This window comes from Haliotis rufescens, unplaced genomic scaffold (genome assembly GCF_023055435.1).
Source record: "Haliotis rufescens isolate VD_foot unplaced genomic scaffold, xgHalRufe1.0.p SCAF_7, whole genome shotgun sequence".
NCBI classification, from domain to species: Eukaryota; Metazoa; Mollusca; class Gastropoda; order Lepetellida; family Haliotidae; genus Haliotis; species Haliotis rufescens.
The window spans coordinates 26,958,530-26,981,089 of record NW_025964361.1 but is presented as its reverse complement, the minus strand read 5'-3'; the positions used below and the strand labels follow the sequence as shown (position 1 = coordinate 26,981,089).

Below are 22,560 nucleotides of genomic sequence, written 5' to 3'. Positions count from 1 at the left end.
GTGTTCACAATGGCATATTCAGCTGAAGAGCTCAGTAATTCAAAGAGTCATTTACTGTCTACTTGGAGATCACGTCTGTTGACAAATGATGTAAATGAAGACATTTATAGATAATTGTCACCCGACCACTTGCCTTTGGAATACATTTCATATGAGCATTAATCACAAAAATGACTGTGCTTTTACTTTGTATATGACATTGCTTTCTTTACCATATCCATTTGTAGTAGGCCATTTGTTCATATTATACATGTTTATTATATATTTTATATACGCGTTGTCATTTTCCTTACATAGCTGTTGTCAGTATGGATGTATAGTCAGAACAGTTGTTTGCCAGCTTCGTGAAGAATGCGCTATGTTGTCATAAAAAGTGTCCATTTACATACATTTTGATAGATGTGTTTATATTATCACTGTTATTAATGTTAATTAATGCATTTTAATTCTGTAATTACAAGGTTTTATATTTAAACATAATATGTTTTGGTTACGTGTGTTGGTTACGTGTGCAGTGCCCTAACATATGCCATGTTGAATATTTATGGAACGCTTCTACCAATTTGAGATGTTCAAGCCAATACAAATTGAAAAGACAAAAATATATTATCTAAAACAGAATATAAATTACACATATTGTGTCCATCTTGTTTTCATCAAATGTGTTCTTTGTGAAATATTTGGCGTCATAACCATACATGTGTTTTTTAAAAGAAATTGAATAGGCTGTGTCGTCTATTGATTGATAGATAGTTTTTTATTCTTTTTTACATTTAGAATATAATCCCGTATATAGAAATTATCACCCTACTTTGTCTCGTGTATATTTCTATATAATGCCTGTTGTTCTGATGCACAGTTTTATAGATGTGCTTGTAAATTATGAACATTATTTATTGCTATAAAACATTGTACATTAGGCTAAATAAGCTATAATCTAATAACGATCATTTCGTAAGGCTACTGCGCACGTTATGTATGTGTGTACAAAGATGTATTCGTCAGAATCACAATCATGAGTACGACTAGAAAGATTAGCATGTAAAGATAAACAAATAACACCTAAAGTATTCACATGTCTTTTGAGTGTAAAGGAATAAAACCAGAAAATTACAAGGACGTTGATGACATAGATTCAATTTGGTAAGCATTTTTACGTTCCTTTAGTCACTGTTGTAATGACCTCAGCTTCTTCAGCGCACCTTTGCATTTGATTCTGATAATATGTTGTTGTTTTTATTGCCTACAATGATGATATGACTATTCATAAAATATTGAATTTAATTACATGTGGTGTCTTTAAGTTTATTTCAATATGGTTTTGTTGTCCTTATTGCATTGTAAACCATGACAAATATGATATTCAATTATCATTGTCCATTTTATCAATTTCGTTAATGTTTTAATTGGCATATCCTCTCGTTAGTCAGTATAACAACATTCAGGTAAAATTGTTTACAGTCAGGTCCCGTTTATCCGACATGGTTGGTTGCATATGATAAAGTCGGATTAACGAGAATGAACGAAATTAAGTGGTATCAACGTTCGTATTCGAAAATCGGAAAACTACATGATAGATAACGATACAAACACGTTTTGATAAAAAAATGAAATGTTCGTATTGGTTTGATACATTCGTAGCGGAATATGTTTTCTAACCATGCAACCTATAAAGCTTAACACAAAACTACGATTACGGGCTGTATGGCTGTATTTAAACACTTTTAAAAGCATAGTTTGGAATTGAAGTCGCCAGTTTGAAATTAGTGCTGCAAAGCTGAAGAAAGCTGCTCTTCAGTGGCTAATGTCGGCTTCCTGTTTGTCATTTTATTGTTCGGTCTAAGTTCGCTGAAGGTCGTTCTGACATTACCTGTCATGGGATATCCGCAGCGGTAGCGACAACTTGTATCTGATGTTAATGAGATTGAGGTAATCTAAACATGTGATTAATCCTGTTTTGTTTATTCAAAATATACATATCAGTTTCATAGAAACCGCTTTCAAACTCTGTATGATACATTTGGTATGTTAATTTTCAAAGCATTCCAAGAACACCATCAATGTTTGTGTTTCTTAAATATAAACAATATACACGAATTAAGAGTTCTTTACAAAAAGAATAGATTAAATAAACTTAAATATGTTCCAAATCTAAACCAAATTATATCGAAGCCATGAATCAGCTGTCTTCACATATGTTAAAAGTTGTTTTTGTTGCCTTAAAATAATCGAAAGACGGATTTGTATGGTCACATAGATATACACGAGCTAGGTCTCTTCAGACAAAAGTGTCGATGGGAATAGTGCTGTGTCCTAATGGTCTTTCGAGATAGCTGACTACTTCAACAGGTTGTTTCAACACTGGATAAATCATATCATGATAACCCACTTTTCCCGACACCACATGAGAGGGAAGATTATCGCTAGTAGTTGTTGATAACATTCACCAGGATATATTTCCACTGGTCTTTTTGACACCTTCGGTATTGAATCTTCTAAATCGGTAATAAGCCCAGAATTATCATCCATATTCCATTGGCAATAGCTATCGTGGTATATTGGTCGGTTAGTTTGTTGTTTAACGCCGCACTCAGCAATATTCCAGCTATATGACGTCTGTAAATAATCGAGTCAGGACCAGACAATCCAGTGATTAATATTATGAGCATCCATCCACGCAATTGGGACCGATGGCATGTATATACCAAGTCAGCGAGCCTGACCACCCGATCCCGTTAGTCGCCTTTTACGACAAGCATGGGTTGCTGAAGACCTTTTCTACCCCGGATCTTCACGGGTCCTATCGTGGTATATCATTATTGGAGATGTCGAACACAACTGATTAGTTTTCGGTTCCCCCAAACCATGATGTAACTTGTGACAATAGATCATAACGTTACTTTAGGGACCGACCATATGATATTCGGGAGAGGGGCGGTGGGGTAGCCTAGTGGCTAAAGCGTTCGCACATCACGCCTAAGACGCAGGTTCGATTCCGCACATGGGTACACTATGTAAAGCCAATTTCTGGTATCACCCACCTAGATATTGATGGAATATTGCTAAAACATGTTTAAAACTATATTCACTCACTCACTATTCTGGGAGATATTTTATCGAAAAAGACACAAAGTGCGTGAAACAAATATTTATGCTTCAGACTGTAGAAAAAATGTCTGTCACAATAAACCCATTGTAGAAACTTTCTTATAAAGGCTCACAGTTTTAATTTAGAAATATCCGGTGTTGCAGTGGTCGGTCCCTTAGGACGAACTTTATTCTAGTCGCCAATTATCAGAACTGCGCAAATTCAATTTTCGCTTTTAATTATCTTGTTTGTACGATAATTATATGTCTAATTGTTTATGGCGTAATAAAATTTATATTATTCAAATTAACCACGTTTTTATTTTATGTAACTTGACAAGAAATGTGTGTATATAAGACAAGAAGATAATACAAAACAGGAAGCTAAATCGAGGATGTGGCACCAAAAGTGCACATACATCAATTCAAAATGTCAACGTCCTAGATTATCTTCAGAAACAAATTCCATTGGGAGTAAATGGCAAAATAGATGCTTTCGTAAAATCATTTTCAATCAGTGATGACACCAGATGTGTGCAAAAAGGGTAATTAAACTTGTCAATGTTCATGTTTTAAACACTAGGGATCTAATTAATGCATAATGATCATTCTACCCTGAGACCATTATGGCATAAGTATGATTTTACAAAAGCATCTATTTTGCCTTTCACTCCCAATGGAACTTGTTTCCGTAGATAATCTATGACGTTGACATTTTGAGTTTGATAGTTGCACTTGGTAGTGTCTTCATTTGCTATACCAAGTTCTCAATGTAGCTGCTTGTGATCAATTCGTATGATATTCACCGCTGTTTTGCTTTTTACGCCAATTGCAATTTCTTTCGTCGGAGGGGCGGTCGGGGAGTCTGGTGGTTGAAGCGTTCGCTCGTCACGCCGAAAACCCGGGTTCGATTCCCTATACGATGTGTGAAGCCTATTTCTGGTGTCCCCCGCCGTGATATTGCTGGAATATTGCAAAAAGTGGTGTAAAACCAAACCCATTCTCTCTTTCGTTGGATAATTCTCTGGCGTTGATGTTTTATATTCACAAGCGAATGAATGCTGGGGATAAAAGAAATTAATTTCGGTTACACGAACATTGTAAATATACACATTGATTGGGCTATTATTCCGTCATCAGCGTGAAATGCAGAGCTCACATACACTAACCTCAAACACACTCACACATACATACATACAAAGCACAAACACATCTAGGAAGGACTCAGTTTCAATAACGATATACATGTATTCAGCTGATCTGTTAGCAAGCAACTTCTTTGAGAAGTTGAGTAGAGTTGAGAAGAGTACAAAGTAAGCATAAGATATATGGATGAACAACTTCTTTATTACAATTAGGAGGGACGTTACGGTGTAGACACGCAAGTTAATACCTGCACCGAAACGTCGCTTTTATTTGTTATATAGAAGTTGTTCATCGATGTATCTTATCCTTACTTATTAGCAAGCAGTCGAGTAGCCGAGGAAAACACTGGTCTTAACGTTGTCAGTGCTATACTTTATTCGTGTGAAACACCATACAATCATCACATTACCAATGATAAATATATGAAATATAAGATATGGTAATCGTAGATAATAACATTTTCCTTGGACATGTAAACATTGTGTAAGTTACTCAGCATGACATTTTCTATCTGAAGAACATATAACATACACGACTTCTGTGAAGTCAAACCTAACACCAATACATAATCAATATATGAATAGTAATTGGGAAGACAACTATTAATGTCAGGATCACCCATGCACATGATTCACGTAATCGATGCAGTAGTATATTAGAATATCCTAAGAATAGTCTCTCGAAACAAAAGGTTCTTACATTGAAATTACGCCCTTATCGCTTCAAGACTGTATATTACCTTTACATCAGTATGTCCTTGACATCACAAGGCACGGTTCTTATTAGTTCTAAGTAATTGCGATTATGTATCTTGTGTTAGAACAGCGGGAGGTTTTTATTCAGAATTCTTTGGTCATACAATCGGTCTTAGACAAGGAGACAACTCATCTCCAATTCTATTTTCTTTGTTCATGAATGATTTTGCTGATAATCTGCTTCCGACAGAGGACCTAGGTATTATAGTGTGTCATATTAGGATTCTACAGTAACTTCTTTTGTTTGCGAATGACCTTGCAAAATAATCTACATGCTTACTGTGACGAGTGGGGTCCAACCATTAATACGGATAAAACAAATATTGTTATATTCCGGAAGGGTAGTAGGCAAGCTAAGAGTACCATGACGGACAAGCTATATAGCGACGTTAATCAGTTGATATCTATAACAAGTATTCCCTTCTTCGGGGAGTTTTGGACAAGCCCAAAAGACATGATCATGAAGATCAGTCGCCTCTATATATCGCATACTCAGTAGGAATCCCTGTATTTCTGTTGATGTACAGCTACAGTTGTATAATAGTTAAGATTGTTCCTATGCTATGTTATGGTTGTGAGGTTTGGGGATTTAGAGAAGCTAAAGCCGTAGAGCGTGTCTGTTTAGGGTTCATAATATTTCACATGTTAAGTTATCCACACTGCGTTTGTATGCAGGCAATTGGGGGTATACCCGTTAATAGTAATTGCACTTGTGAGAATCTTAAATTATTGGTTTAAAATATGAAATTGTAGCGCAGACAGATGCATAAATGTTATTTACAGAGGCCGAATGAACTACGTCTACTATGTCAGAAAGAGAAACCTGGGTATCTCTATTCAGAGATACGTAATACACGTTATATATATATATGGTTCTGGATACATATGGATGGACAAAAGGGAGACATTGTTTTGAATCTTAATAGTTTTCTATCTCCTCTACCTTGCAACGGTTCAAATGAAGAATGTTGCATTTGTCGAGTCCAAAGTACATGCCAATATCATTAGAAAAGGACTCGACGAGGAGAATCTGTTTTTTTCACTGTGGGTTCTCCTTTTGCAAGGTCGTCCATGTAAAGGAGGTGCGTAAGGGGTGTTGGGTCTCTGAGCTGATGTGATCTATGATAAACTTCCTCGTTACTAAGCAAACAGCTTAAAGGATTTAGTGAAAAAGAGAACAGCAAAGGGCTGAAAGAATCGCCTGGCGATATTCCTCTTCCAATAGAAATGGGTTCCGAAGTCACCACCTGTCCTTGCGAATTCTCAAGTTGAGTTGACCAGCCACTCATTAAAGACTTGGGTAAAACAAGCAGCCGCTCGGGGGTCAATACATTCCAATGACTTCAAATTCATTTGTTCGTACAGAATCATAAGCTTTTCTGTAGTCAGTTTTAGCCTCTTCATGATCAAGGACCATTTTCTGAACCAACAATTGATCATTACAACCCCAACATCTCTTTCTGGCTCCTTTCTGCTCCATGTAAGAATGTCATTAGAACATGATGACACAAGATCTGTAAGACACCCCGTAAATATTTCGTACTGTGTATTCAGACAAAAAAGGGCGGAGGTTTTTAGGGTCAGTCAAATCACCTTTCTTTGGGAGAAGTATTGTTCGACCTTTGCACAACCAAGGCGGACCAACGGTGAAGTAACCGTGTGTGGACACAGGGAATACCTGTTTCGAATACCACCAGGCCCTGGCGAAGTACAAGATTTGGACTTTTTAATTACTTTTTCTTTCAGTAAATCAGGTGTAATGAAACACAACAATGGTTACCTTATTTTGTCATGTACATTATTATTGTAATTCTCCACCCATAGTTCCTCGAGGTTGCAGTTGCCGGGTACAGACCACAACTGTTTCCATAACCTTTCACTGGAATCCATGGTGGTTCTTTTCTCATCAATCTCATTGGTTGTATTTAACTACATGTAAAACTGTTTTTCATCAGTTTTGAACAGCTTATTTTATTTTATGATATTAAATTTCTTGTCCCACTTTCTTTCCTTGTTATTATAAGCACAGCGTCCTGACGGCAACACATGGCCGGAAATGTTTGTACACAAGTGAGTACAAATAACAGCCATTACCGACAGGAGCGCAGTGCAGCAAACAACGTTTTATTTATTAAGACATGTCATGATTATACAAAACAGGATTACAATCACGATTTAGGTTCATATCTGCAAAGTGTGTTGTTAATATAGCCGGGCGAGGTTATAGACTGCTTACATGGTGTGTGTAAGCTTTTAGGAATACCTTTACTGCTTGCGTCACAAAGCCCTTGACCTAGGTGTTTACTGGTGGTGAACGTCCCAGCTATCACACGCACTTGGCGTACCCATGTTTGTATTGACAACCGTCTCGGGAAATGCATACACTGCAAAATGCCTCACGGTGAAAATATAATATCTATCATAAAGCTTTTCTAACATAATGACTTTATAAAGTACAATGACCAGGATACTTGTACTAAACATCATTAGCATAAAGGCTGACTATAGTTGTTTCATAGTTATGGCAGGTACATTCAGATACAAGAGGAAAATAACCCCCCACCTCATTGTCGAGTGACAAAAAAGTGCTTGAAACTCCAGTGTAGACTGTTTGCCTGACAGTGAGTTGTGGTTTGCTGTATTGGACCGACCTTTACATAGTCTGTTTCTGCGTCTCTGTGTGTGAGCATGTGTGTTTGTGTGTGTCTGTAGGTCTGTCTGTGGGTACATGTATGTGTGTCTGTGTGTAAGTATGTGTGCGTGTTTGTGTGAGTGTGTCTGTTTTTTTTCTGGCTGGCTGTGTGTGAGTATGTTTGTCGGTGTCTGTCTCTGTGTGTCTATCTGTCTGTGCGCGCCTGCGGTTGTGTTTGTTTGCTTGTATATATCTCATTGAATGTGTATGTGTCTGTCCGCGTGGCTGTCTGTGTGTGACTGTCTGTGTGTCTATCTGTGGCTGTTTCAGTCTCTGTGTGTATGTGTGTTGTTTTGTTTAACTCCATATTCTATACGATAACATTACCATTCAATATGCTTCAGCGTAAATATGAGTTGCTGACAGGTCTGTGAGGTGCAACAAATATGTCTGTGCGTATATATGTCAGTGTGTCTGTCTGAGTATCTGTCTCATTGCGTGAATGTGTCTGTGTCTGTCGGCATTGCATTGAGGTAAATTTTGGAAAAAGAGCGTTTTCGTCATCCTGGAAACCATTCCACTATCATGCCACTTAAAAGCATTAACTATGTATACATTTTACACACAATACAATGTACGTAAGCTTTGCTTGTATTATCTGTAGTTGAACTATATCGACGAAGTGCTCTGTAGTCACTTCATACGTTCGTCAGGATTTACTTCGTATATCGATCAACTTCCAAATGCATACTAAAATGTAACAGTTTCAATGTGTGTTCATTCGTCAGTTTGTTCCCTTGAAAGCAGGTAATGATGCACGAATAAATACTGTAACTATCAGCACGGACTCTTTTAGCTATGTTGTTCTATCAGGTTTTGTGTTTGAGGTGTATCATGTACGGAAATACTGCCTGTATTAATTCAGAATAAAGAATGGTTATAAAAGTTAATAAAAGTTAAAGTTTTTTACAAGTGCCCCAATTGCAAAGAACGTCCTTATACAGTAGGTAGTCATAACGCTATAGACTGAGACTCAGAACAGCGCAATAACCAAATTTATTCCAATTGAAATGTAAATGTGTTGCTAATTGACGTTTCATGTACGTTTTTGTTAAATCTTTCATAATAATCACCTTTTATTTGTGTACGTATTACTACTTTTCTTCAGGTTTTAAGTCTCAACCCTTAGCCATTGATTTACATAAATGAAACTTGCTGAATCTGGGAAAATGTCCCGTTAGTTTTCCGACACGTGCCTGAATTCATTGGAAAATACATATAAACATAAGGAGGAAGTAACTGATATGGAAATGTTTTTCTTCATTTTTCAGTTGTTGCATTACTGTAAAGGCATCTTCCGGGCTTACATTCATTTTCCTCATTAATTAATGGCATATGCCTGGCTTAAGAAGGCAAATTAAGGTGAGGTGACACCAATGAATATTTGTTTAAATATTTCATACATATTGATTTAACATTTTGTATCCTTATTAAAAACTAAAATAGTCTGAATATATACTCTGCACAAAAAAGAAACGCAAAAGTACTAAAATCGTAAATATCTGATAGGGTGTTGCCGACATCCATGCCAAAGTAATACTTACATTGAATTGGTCATTTCTGTATGGATTGAGATTGATTTGTGAGGGAAGAATGGGGTACTGCGAAAATGTGGTGAAAAAATTAAAAATTTAAAAAAACACAACCCCTTGAGAGCCCGGCGTCGAAACACACCAAGATGACATGCACGTGCAACATCATTTGTTGGGCAATAAAAACGTTGGGTTTTCATTTGTATGCCATCACAATCGTACAGCAAGTGAACAGGGAAAACATGCCATGAATGACGGAAGCCCAACCCAACAATTCTATATCGTGAATGTAATCGTTGCGAAGCGAATGATTGAGTGAATTTGTATGGGACGTTTAGTGATATTCAAGCCATATCAGGGTGGGGATAACGTGCATGTTACTTTCAAACATCGTGATCACACCCACGTCTTCAGGTGGCGAGGGTGGCCCAGTCGTCCAATTCTTCTGTGGGGGTTTACATCCGTTGGGCACGCGAGAAGTCTAGTATGGTCGTGGGTTCGACCCGATAATGTGTTCAGATTTGTCAGCACCATAATTGTTCCCTTGGGTTTCGCCAAAGTGGTAAACGGCTGAGAACTGCATTTCTTAACTAAACATCTTCCGGCTGTCCTCCCACATTTAACTGATACGTCGTGAAAAAAACAGGAATCAAGTGGCGTCAAACCTTACTCACTCACTCACTGACTCAAGCGACGAACCAATGCGTTAACCGGTAGGCTTACTTCATGATCAGTCGTTAAGAATATTTGTCTGAGGTTTATATATGATATTTAAATGAAAGGTACACTGATCTGCATTTCTTTGCTACTTTGATTCACTTTTGATAAACACATGCTTATGATATAATTGGAATTGTACAATGGATTCTGCTTTTAGTAAAGAATGGTGTTGTTAATGACAAACAAATGTTCAAAAATGATGTCTAAGTACCAATTTTAGGCACCAACCTTCCTCGGAACCATTAATTCTTATTTTATTCTGTTATTTTTACAGGGCAATGTAGCCGTTTACCTAACTCGTTTGGTTGTTGGGCTGGTGGTGGGTGCTTGGTTATTTATGATAACATCAGTTCGTGTACATGATTATCTTTGTGTGATGAAACACATGTGGGTGATAGTAAACAATACTTGTAGGTTTTCTCCCTCCTCTCTCTCTCCCTCTTTATGCACGCGTACGTGTGCATGTAATTCAGAGAGAGAGCGAGAGAGAGAGAGAGAGAGAGAGAGAGAGATATTGTAGATACTACTAAAATGAATCAAGACTTAGTCAACAGCTAACGTATACTGGCAAACAGTGGCTGATATTATGTGACTTCCCTTGCAACATCAAATCGTGACCCAATGAGGTTAAACTGTAAGGTTATACACACGTAGGGCGAATATTCTATAAAAGATAAGTGGTTGTGTTTTCATTAACGCTGCGTTGTCATGTTGTATGAAAGCCAGAAGTGAACTTTACCCCGGAGCTGAGCGCGGGTATGGACAAACGTAGAAACATAACCAGGTCGAAACGGGATTCAAAACACGATTGATTCTCTTTGGTGGCCCGATTCAAGGTGAAATAAAGATTGATTTTGGAATTCCCCGGCCCATGTTACGAGTTATATGAATGTAGTGACTCCACGTCAATGTCTTAGAAACAACATAATACAACCAGGATACTTATGTGTACCAACAGATGGCATTGAAAAAAGAAGGCAATCTACAAGTTTTAATTCCTTAATTAAGCAACATTAACATTGTTAAAACTGACACAGCATCGTCACTATATAAAACACTGTCGTAAAACCTTGTCACATCGTATATGTGAGTGAGTTGGGTTTAACGCCGCTTTTAACAATATTCCAGTTATATCACGGCATGTCAGTATATATGGGAGGAAAGCCCGAAGTGACGCAGGTCTCAGACGTTTACCATTTCGGTGAAACCCACGAGCACGGGTATGGTGCTGACAAACCTAGAAACATAATCGGGGAGAACCGGGATTCGCACCCACAATCATAGGTTTCTGGCGTGCCCAAGGGACGAACCTCTGCACAGCGAATCGCGGCGCCTTAGACGACTGGCCCACCCGTGCCCCCACACCGTGTAAGATAATAATTGAGGCAATAGTAGGAGAAGTCATATGCATTGTTTGCAATCAAGTTTTGCCATATGTCGTTATTATATCATGTCTGAGAACGCTTCTACCTGTTAAGTACTGAACATGTAACACTGGTCTCAGGCAAATAGAATTCTAAAACTACTAAAGAAACACACACTAAACAAACACTAAACACAGTTTCGAAAAATGTTTTTGGTGACAATTTAGTCATTCATATATTTACAGTTATGATTTTTTCTAACGTCAGAGTATGACAAAACACATACTAAACAAATACTAAACACAGTTTCGAAAAAAAATTTTGGTGACAATTTAGACATTCATATATTTACAGTTATGATGTTGTCTAACGTCAGAGTATAAATACATCATCACCCAGTTGGTTACCAAACGCTACTATTACTAATCAGACTTGCTGCAGTGTGGAAAGATTAAGGTTCAGTTATGTAAATGTAGGAATAACAAGATAATTATTTTCCCAAACGTTCATGCAACACCATCAAAGTTTTAATAGGTATGATATATCAACACGAGTCGATGTGGTCCAGGGCCATGAACTAGATGCCATGTCCTTTTCCATTAATCGTTGATTTATCCTGGTTACTATAAACCTACGGGCTATCGGCTTTAATCTCATGACTCTATATGAGCCAATGAGATGGACTTGATGTATGTCCGGATTTTCAAAACATGTTTGATAAGGTAATATGCCTTACGGAAATAATTGAAATCTTATGGTCGACAGAATATGTTTAAGATATATACAACACATGGAAGTGAAAGGTGATGAAAAAGGAGCCCGCCAGTAATCCTCCCCTTGGTTGAAGTGGTTCAAGTCTCATCAGAAAGGTCGCGTAAATCCCGAAATCGTTGAAATGTTTATGGATTATTTCAACGGAGACACAATCCTTGGCCTTCAACGTATGACACATTATGATTAGACCTCTTGATCAAATTGTGTGAGTTTCCATGGAAATTTCTATGACAAAGCAACCGACTGCATGACGAATGACACACGATGAATCCACTATTTTCCACTACCACATCCACTAGGCTACTAAACCGCCTCTTGTGTAGGTTACATGGAGCCTCACAACATACAGAGTTGAAAACATATATATTCTTAGCCTTTAGTCACAACAACGGTCAAAGCACTGGTATGCCCAAATGTGAAAATTGGTTTCAGCAGCAGGAACGTTTTCTCAAGGCAGGTTCAGCGGGACTGGCGTCAGATATTTGTACTTCTCCCCATCTTCTTTACTCTGGGTGAGGTCAGGAGGGGCAACTCCTTGCAACTGATCCGGACGCACACTTTCAACATATGTGTTACCAACATCTTCGTACTCTCTACCCGGAGTTGACTGAGTTGTAACCTCTGATATGAATTTTCGGTCATCCTCTTCCTCCATTGCAGGCCCGTGCCCAGATTCCCCTGACATGGCAAGTCTTTCAATGGCAAGTGGTCTGTAATGAAAATGTTTTCTCATAACGCAAACATTTCTGATATCTTTCACGTTTTACATAATAGACTAGTATTAACTCCCCATTCTTCATGACAGTAAAACATTATGCACTGAAGCTCAACATTGAAGAGCGTTGGTATCAATGTGAGTGAGTGATGTCGGCTTAATGACCCTTTGAATTATTGTTTCAGTAATTACACTGAGTATTTCAGTGACAAATGACATGTAAGACACACTGTTTGATCATTTTGTTTTATTTCATTTTGTCCCATATTCATATATATTCTGGTTAACAGCAAATCGACTCTGAGATCACGGTAGATCCTTATATCTAAAGGAGAAACACTCTCAGTGTGAATTCCGATGTTGAACAGCAACCAAAATGCCGAGCTCTGACCTCAACGTGGCATGTGGTCGCGTGTTCGTTGAAATTAATACTTGTGAGTACATGTGTTTCGCATTCAGACAAAAAAGAGGGTACATCTCGAGCTAATTCTTTGTTCGTTTAGAGGCAATGAATTACCGGAAGCGAGCACGCTCAATTAACGTTCAATTAAATTTCACATATAACACCGGGAAGAAAGGGATACAAAAGTTAACTTCAGGACATGTTTCACCAATGAGGTGCATACTTTACCTGTTGAGACGTCCGAGTGCTCGCCTCCTCTTGTAACAAAGCCCCGCAGCAACAGCCAGAAGAAGAATGACAGCAAACACAGGGCCTATTACAAGCCATTGATGTTCTGTGGAAACAGTAAAGATATATACAGGATCTTACATTTATCCCAAGCCCTAATCGTATTCACGTTATTGTCAGACGCGATGTCATTTTGTCAATAAAAGATACAGTTGGTTACTACTTGGACTATTTGGATATATACTTCAATTGAACTGGGTATTTGTAGCTTGCACATGGGTTATGTTATACATAGAAGGGTTCGACAATTTTAACTCTGTGTGTGTGTGCGTGCGTGTGTGTATGCGTGTCTGCCCCTGAGTGTGCGTGTGCCTGTTTGCGTGTATGTGTGTCATCCTCTGTGTGTCATCCTTTTGTGTGTGTGTGTGTGTGTTAGTGTGTGAGTGTGTGTTAGTGTGTTTGTTTGTGTGTTAGTGTGTTTGTTTGTGTGTTAGTGTTAGTGTGTGTGTGTGTGTGTGTGTGTGTGTGTGTGTGTGTGTGTGTGTGTGTGTGTGTGTGTGTGTGTGTGTGTGTGTGTGTGTGTGAGGCAACCGCCGAGATCGTAGAAGGTAACGAAATAAATCAACCTGATGCGTTTCTGTCAAACAGCCATAGAGCTGAATGTATAGCGAACATAATATGAATGTTATCATTGAGAATAATTGTTGTTTACCAAGGCATGTAAATATTGCCCAATCAGTACAAGGAATATGACACTATGGTTTCACGCAAGACACATCAGATCCGGTAGAGTAACATGGAATAGTGAATAAGTGATGGCCTAGGTTCGTGTTGTTCCAGAAACAATATTGTGAAGCCCATTTTGCTCTGACATTAATGCAATATTGAAAAAAACGTAAAACAATACTTAATCATCCTGATTATGGCACAGACTATTAAAAAAATTATCATAACAATTAGATTAAGCTTTGACCAGAACTATTTGAAACATGTACCAGAATATGCGGCACCTGTTCTTTTAGGACTCCCAATTACTTCTTTGCACTCCGATGTAAACTGATCACAGCTTTGGCAGTCAGGTGGACAAAACTCTTGACAAGATATCCCTGCTCGCCCATCTTGGCATCCCTCAGAGCATATGAGCTGTCCTCGCTGATACTCGCATGTTTGGTGAAGGCACCCCGGACTGCACACAAACTCACAGGGGTCGGTACAGTTAACGGGACACCTAAAGCAGGCGTGTGTATTTGATGTGCAGATGGCACTGCATTGGTAGCAATGCACAGTTGTGTCACTGATCGAGCAGAAGGATATTGCTGCAATGAAATAAATGATACTCATGTCACAATCTACCCGAGACTGCTGATTCCAGGACGATGCAATAATACACAATTAGTTTCTCCCTGGTAATCGTTGATGTTTGTAATATAACATTTTTTTACTGCTTTCAGTGTACATCTATGTTACCCGTAAATCTGACGACACTAAATTGAATTCGGGTCCAAATCGAGTGTTTTTCATTGTCTTTGGAGATTTTGTTTCAAATCAAGATAATTTGTTTAACAGCACTATGATTGGTAGTTTTATGGGATCGGTGTGTCGATGTTGGTTTTCTGGGTAAAGAAACGCATTTTTATGGATGTATTCATCATTTTAACACACATCATGATCACATGAGTAATGTATGGTCTACATCTGGGTTCTGTGTGTGAGTGAGGGAGTATGGTTTTATGCCGCTTTTAGCAATATTCCAGCAATATCACAACGGGGACACCAGTAATGGGCTTTACATTTTGTACCCATGTGGGGAATCGAACCCGGCTCTTTGGCGTGACAAGCGAACGCTTTAACCACTTCACTTTTAACTACTCCACCGTCCCTCTGGGTTCCGATGTTAAAACGTGTCTCAACCATGGATCTGTGTGTTACTCATGTTATCTTCACCATCCATGCAAAAGGTTTAGATTCAGCTCCTAAATGTTATGTCAAACATGTAAACATAAATAACAACGTCAACGCCAGCGAATAACCAGTCTCGATTATCTGACGAAACAGATTCCATTGGGCGTAAAAAGCAAAATCACTGGGAAAGAAATTCGCCATCATAAACGTTTTCGTTTTCATCTTAGACTAGGACTTCATCCGTTATTGTCGTGTGAGTCTCAATTTACACTATGGAGGTAGTTAATGTTAGGCCAGCTGCCTGTCTTTCAAGACTATGGAGAATAACGGCACATATATACCTTCTCTGAGGTCTATCTAACTAAAGCATTGACACTTACCTTTTCAAAACAGTTTCTGAGTTTTGGCAATAAGGTTTATCATCCAAAACTGGCTCCCACAGGAGATATCGCTTGGATGAGATCAAGCGATAACTACACTGTAGATATCGCTGCAATGAAATTACATCACAATGGTTTGCAGGCTATTGTGATGTCACTGGTTACCATGACGTCACAATCAAATGACATCACTAATGGCTCTGCTACTGAAGCTGTTTGCAGTACTTTTTACACTGAAGACACTGCTAATTACTCTACAAATTGAAAAAGTTGAAAGAATGATGTTGGATAATAAATAAAATCTCACCCTCGTGTCTTTTGATATCAAATATATCAACACTCGTTGATAAAAGTGGAAAAAGTCCTCGGCAAGTCTCGGAATTTTGCCACTTTTATCAACTCGTGTTGATATATTTGATATCAAAAGACACTCGGGTGAAATTCTCTATGTACCTTGTGTCCTGGAGAAGACAGCCGCAATGGTAATGAGGATACGCTCCATATTGTTCCAGAACGTCTACGGGTATATGTGTATGGCATGAACAAAAAGGTAAGCGCTAAGACGCCCGTACAGGAAATCAATTGTATCTTATTCAAGTTTATCATTCCGTGTTGTTTTGTCGTAATTGTAACGAAATACTTCCTTCCGACATGGCTATTTATTTAGTATGTTGATCCTATCGGGAAATTGGAAATCATGTATCACCACAATCGTTCATTGTGTATGATTTATCGGGAAATGGGTAATCAAGTGTCATTAATATATTTTATTCTGTATATCCTATCGGGAAACGATACAGTTTTGAAACTTCTCATTTCAGTTAGTAGTTTGTTTTGGTTTTTTTTTGTCTTGTGATCATGAATAATAATAAATAAATGTCCACATGCAGTGAGATCAACACACGTAATGCTTGGAATGCAGTAAAATGTATTCCGGGGAATGTGCAGTTTACAATATCCTTTTGAATAATGTAAATAAGAACGACTATACCCTTGTTCCATAATCATAACGGATTTAATAAAATTCCATTAAATACGATTTCCTAACTATCACAACCATCTGTCACAGCCACATGCAAAGGCATATCAGTTGTTAACCTAAAGAAAACACACGGGAACTCATGCCAACGGGAAATGCATTGGACATTCTTTTTGTCATGCGTCAAATTTGGAATGATTTCCACATGTCCACCATAAAACTGTTTGATTTTTGGTTTGGTTTGTTGTTTAACGCGGCACTAAGCAATATTCCAGCTATATGACGGCGGTCTGTAAACAATCGAGTCTGGACCAGACAATCCAGCTGGGATCGATGACATGCATCAACCAAGTCAGTGAGCCTGACCACCCGATCCCGTTAGTCGCCTCTTAGTCCCGTTACTCGCCTCTTACGACAAGCATAGTCGTCTTTTACAGCAGCATTACATAAAACTGTTTGAAAACATAACTGAGGCATTGTATTCATGAGAAAACAACTTTGAGCAAGAGGCATATTGCGCTGTTTGACATCTTGGTAGAAAGTTCGTACTCGATTGTGCCCTAAAAGCTTGTCGTACAGTCTTGTCATACAGTCTGGTCATACAGTCTTGTCATACAGTCTTGTCGTACAGTCTTGTCATACAGTCTTGTCATACAGTCTTGTCTTAAAGTCTTGTAATACAATCTTGTCATATAGTCTTGTCATACAGTCTTGTCGTACAGTCTTGTCATACAATCTTGTCATACAATCTTGCCATACAGTCTTGCCATAAATCTTGTCATACAGTCTTGTCATACAGTCTTGTTATACAGTTTTGTGGATAGATGTTTGCCTCTCTGAATGTATATGCATAGATCAGAATATGACACAGATAAGGCAGTTTCATTGGTCTCTGTTATGTCCATCCCATGAGGAACTTAAACGACTGGTATTTCAGTTATCTTATATCGTTTAATATTGGTCAAATAGCCTATTCCGTTCAAATGATTTACCTCAAATTCCGTTGTTTTAATTTTACCAATACATGCAGAAATTCTGGCATAAGAAACACATCAGCAAGAAGGGGGCACAATTGGTGATCAATCTCAAATTGATCGTTAATACAAACGTAATTCATTACGACTCTCAGTCTCATTAATATAACCTCTTTAGGAATACATTTGATCCGTTTTAGTCGGCTCTGTTGACAACCATGCAGTGCTCGGACATATAGCAAGCCAATGGGACATATAGCAAGCCACTCTGACATATAGCAAGCCACTTGGGCATATAGCAAGCCAGTGGGGCATATAGCAAGTCACTGGGGCATATAGCAAGCCACTGGGACATATAGCAAGCCACTGGGGCATATAGCAAGTCACTGGGGCATGTAGCAGTCCACTGGGGCATATAGTAAGTAACTAGGACATATAGCAAGTCACTAAGCATATAGCAAGCCACTGGGACATAAAGCAAGCCACTGGGACATAAAGCAAGCCACTGGGGCATATAGCAAGTCACTGGGGCATATAGCAAGCCACTGTGACATATAGCAAGCCACTGGGGCATATAGCAAGTCACTGGGGCATATAGCAATCAATAAGCATATAGCAAGCCACCTTGACATATAGCAAGTCACTAAGCAAATAGCAAGCCACTGTGACATATAGCAAGTCACTAAGCATATAGCAAGTCACTAAGCATATAGCAAGCCACTGTGACATATAGCAAGTCACTAAGCATATAGCAAGCCACTGTGACATATAGCAAGTCACTGGGGCATATAGCAAGTCACTGGGACATATAGCAAGCCACTGGGACATATAGCAAGCCACTGGGACCTTTAGCAAGCCACTGGGACATGTAGCAGTCCACTGGGGCATATAGTAAGTAACTTGGACATATAGCAAGTCACTAAGCATAAAGCAAGCCACTGGGACATAAAGCAAGCCACTGTGACATATAGCAAGTCACTAAGCATATAGCAAGCCACTGTGACATATAGCAAGTCACTAAGCATATAGCAAGCCACTGTGACATATAGCAAGTCACTAAGCATATAGCAAGCCACTGTGACATATAGCAAGTCACTGGGGCATATAGCAAGTCACTGGGACATATAGCAAGCCACTGGGACATATAGCAAGCCACTGGGACCTATAGCAAGCCACTGGGACATGTAGCAGTCCACTGGGGCATATAGTAAGTAACTAGGACATATAGCAAGTCACTAAGCATATAGCAAGCCACTGGGACATAAAGCAAGCCAATGGGACATATAGCAAGTCACTAAGCATATAGCAAGCCACTGTGACATATAGCAAGTCACTAAGCATATAGCAAGCCACTGAGAAATAAAGTAAGTAGCTGGGACAAATAGCAAGCCACTGTGACATAAAGCAAACCACTGGGGCATATAGCATGTCACTGGGACATATAGCAAGTCACTAAGCATATAGCAAGTCACTAAGCATATAGCAAGCCACTGTGACATATAGCAAGTCACTAAGCATATAGCAAGCCACTGTGACATATAGCAAGTCACTGGGGCATATAGCAAGTCACTGGGACATATAGCAATCCACTGGGACATATAGCAAGCCACTGGGACCTATAGCAAGCCACTGGGACATGTAGCAGTCCACTGGGGCATATAGTAAGTAACTAGGACATATAGCAAGTCACTAAGCATATAGCAAGCCACTGGGACATAAAGCAAGCCACTGTGACATATAGCAAGTCACTAAGCATATAGCAAGCCACTGTGGCATATAGCAAGTCACTAAGCATATAGCAAGCCACTGGGAAATAAAGTAAGTAGCTGGGACAAATAGCAAGCCATTGGGACATAAAACAAGTCACTGGGACATATAGCAAGCCACTGGGACATATAGCAAGTCACTGAGGCGAATAACAAGTCACTAAGCATATAGCAAGCCACTGGGGCATATAGCAAGTCACTAAGCATATAGCAAGCCACTGGGACATATAGCAAGTCACTAAGACATATAGCAAGCCCCTGGGACATATAGCAAGTCACTAAGTATATAGCATGCCACTGGGGCATATAGCAAGTCACTAAGCATATAGCAAGCCACTGGGACATATAGCAAGTCACTGAGACAAATAGCTAATCACCAAGTCACTGGGACATATAGCAAGTCACTGAGACAAACAGCTAATCACCAAGTCACTGGGACAAATAGCAAGTCACCGGGCATATATCAAGCCACTAGGACATATAGTTAGTGACTGGGCATAAAGCAAGTCACTGGGACATATAACAAGTCACTGAGACAAATAGCAAATCAACAAGTCACTGGGACATATAGCAAGTCACTGGGACATACAGCAAGTCACTGAGACATATAGCTAATCACCAAGTCACTGAGACATACAGCAAGTCACTGAGACATATAGCTAATCACCAAGTCACTGGGACATACAGCAAGTCACTGACACATATAGCTAATCACCAAGTCACTGGGACATATAGCAAGTCACTGAGACAAATGGTTAAACACCAAGTCACTGGGACATACAGCAAGTCACGGAGACATATAGCTAATCACCAAGTTACTGGGACATACAGCAAGTCACTGAGACATATAGCTTATCACCAAGTTACTGGGACATACAGCAAGTCACTGAGACAAATAGCTTATCACCAAGTTACTGGGACATACAGCAAGTCACTGAGACATATAGCGTATCACCAAGTCACTGGGACATACAGCAAGCCACTGGGACATATAGCTTATCACCAAGTCACTGGGACATAAAACAAGCCACTGGGACATACAGCAAGTCACTTGGACATATAGCTTATCACCAAGTCACTGGGACATACAGCAAGTCACTGGGACATATAGCTTATCACCAAGTCACTGGGACATAAAGCAAGCCACTGGGACATACAGCAAGCCACTGGGAGATATAGCTTATCACCAAGTCACTGGGACATAAAGCAAGCCACTGGGACATACACCAAGTCACTGGGACATACAGCAAGTCACCGGGGATATAGTTCGTAACTAGGCATAAAGAAAGTCACTGGGACATATAACAAGTCACTGAGACAAATAGCTAATCACCAAGTCACTGGGGCACATATAGCAAGACACCGAATCACATGGAGTAATATGTCGACTTGACATATCATTATCAGAATAGATAGACAATCATGCATATGTGTTCAGAAGGTCTTACGACTGCTATCAATCGCTTATCTGTGTCATGATTCATGTTCATGTGTAGGCATAGACCTAGTATGTGTAAAACCCATAAGCACCTTCGAGGGGGTGATCTTGTGCCCTCTCTGATATCAGTAGGTCTTTCTGAAGAGGGATCAGACGGGACCGGGCTGTTATCGGGGAAGACCGGTGATACATTTCAATCCATGCGAGTCACAATGTAACAATGAAGCGCGTTATTCCCGTCTTATGCCGTGTACCTTATACACATAAACTGGGTCACTTAATGTTGCTTGCAATGTAAAGCTTCGAAAGCAATTAAAGCGATTCAGCGTGGCTCAGTAACGTACTGTGATCCCAGTATAGACTGGACTGTTTTATGCACCGTTGATATATCTATGAGATCCAATAGACTGTATTGATTATGTTACAGTATCGTTTTCTTGTTTTATTTCTACATTTGTGACCGGTAAATGGTGAGTGTGTGTCAAGACAAGTTCTACTTGATAGTAACAACAAGTGCATAATTTATCTGTGGGAACCCGAATCTCTGTCATGAATATAGGCTGCATCAAATGCTATTAAGTATATTATTGAGCGAGTGAGTTGGGTTCAACGCCGGTTTGAACAATATTCCAGTTATATCACGGCGTGTCAGCTTAATGTGGGAAGAAAGTCCGCAGTGATGCAGGTCTGAGACGTTTACCACTTCGGTGAAACCCACGAGCACGGGTCTGGTGCTGACAAACCTGGAAACATAATCGGGGCGAACCGGGATTCGAACCCACAATCATAGGTTTCCCGTGCCCAAGGGACGCATTTCTGCAGAGCGAATCGCGGCGCCTTAGACGAGTGGGCCACCCGTGCCCCCAAGTATTTTATTGACGTTGCACACATTGTGAATGCAAAGGTTTTACCGACGCACTAGCGCGCAAACAACAGCTGACACCAACTCGCACACATTCATGGATACGTGTACTGTCACTGTTTACAGCATCCCTTCTCGACTGTTTGCCGTTCAGACCAACATACGCAACGCTTTTAACTAATATCTAAACGGCAGGTGTTTTCGTATGATATATCAATCAGGAGAATGAATTAATTTCGCCGTGATTTGCACATTCTTCTTGTTGACATAAACTTTTTGTTTACCTCACGCCACATGCCAGTCAGTGAGTCATTTACGACGCTGAACTATTTAAGGCTTCGTGTGTCTGACGCGATCAGCTGGCGTAAACTTCGGAAAAGACAAAACAACAGAATAGAGGGTGAAGGCCCGGTACTGAAATGGGTTGGCAGCCTCACACATGCACGTATGTTGTCTATGTGGCACCCACGTACTCTAGTGTATATTAGCTACCTTTATGAAGGCGTGCATGATAACGTCCCATTTATTACATCGTTTTAACGCCTATGTATAACAATGTCAGATAACATTACTTTTACAAACATTGTTTCGCGTCGTTGATTCTTTTTTTGTAGATGTGAAATGGAAAACATGAGATGAGGTGAGGCGAAATGGGGTTGAACGTCGCGTCCAAGATTATTGCACTTATGTAGCGACGTGCATGCACGCCTGTTTGTGTGGCTGCTTGTAGTAGTCCGGACTGATGCCAATTTATAGTGCTAGCCCACTGAGATACCATGCCGCAGTTTAACATGAATACCCTACTCAGACACAGTATACTGACACCGAGCCGACCAGTCGTTG

The 22,560-nt window shown here is 39.5% G+C and overlaps 2 protein-coding genes across 3 annotated transcripts in view; one reads left to right on the top strand and one right to left on the bottom strand.

The window, feature by feature from the left end:
• The window catches only part of LOC124137513, a 493,827-nt gene that overhangs the window by 62,504 nt on the left and 408,763 nt on the right, over nt 1–22,560 (top strand). The window lies entirely within an intron of this gene.
• On the bottom strand, nt 11,270–14,929 carry LOC124120928. 2 transcript variants are annotated; one of them, XM_046483835.2, is made up of 3 exons: nt 14,412–14,929; nt 13,417–13,522; nt 11,270–12,780 (listed from the first exon to the last, which is right to left on the bottom strand). In XM_046483835.2, exons 1-3 carry the CDS (start codon nt 14,755–14,757, stop codon nt 12,519–12,521), a joined length of 714 nt encoding a protein of 237 aa, XP_046339791.2. In that variant the 5' UTR covers nt 14,758–14,929; the 3' UTR covers nt 11,270–12,518. The 2 variants fall into 2 exon arrangements, with proteins under 2 accessions (XP_046339791.2, XP_048243720.1); XM_048387763.1 differs by having other exon boundaries at nt 14,427–14,929.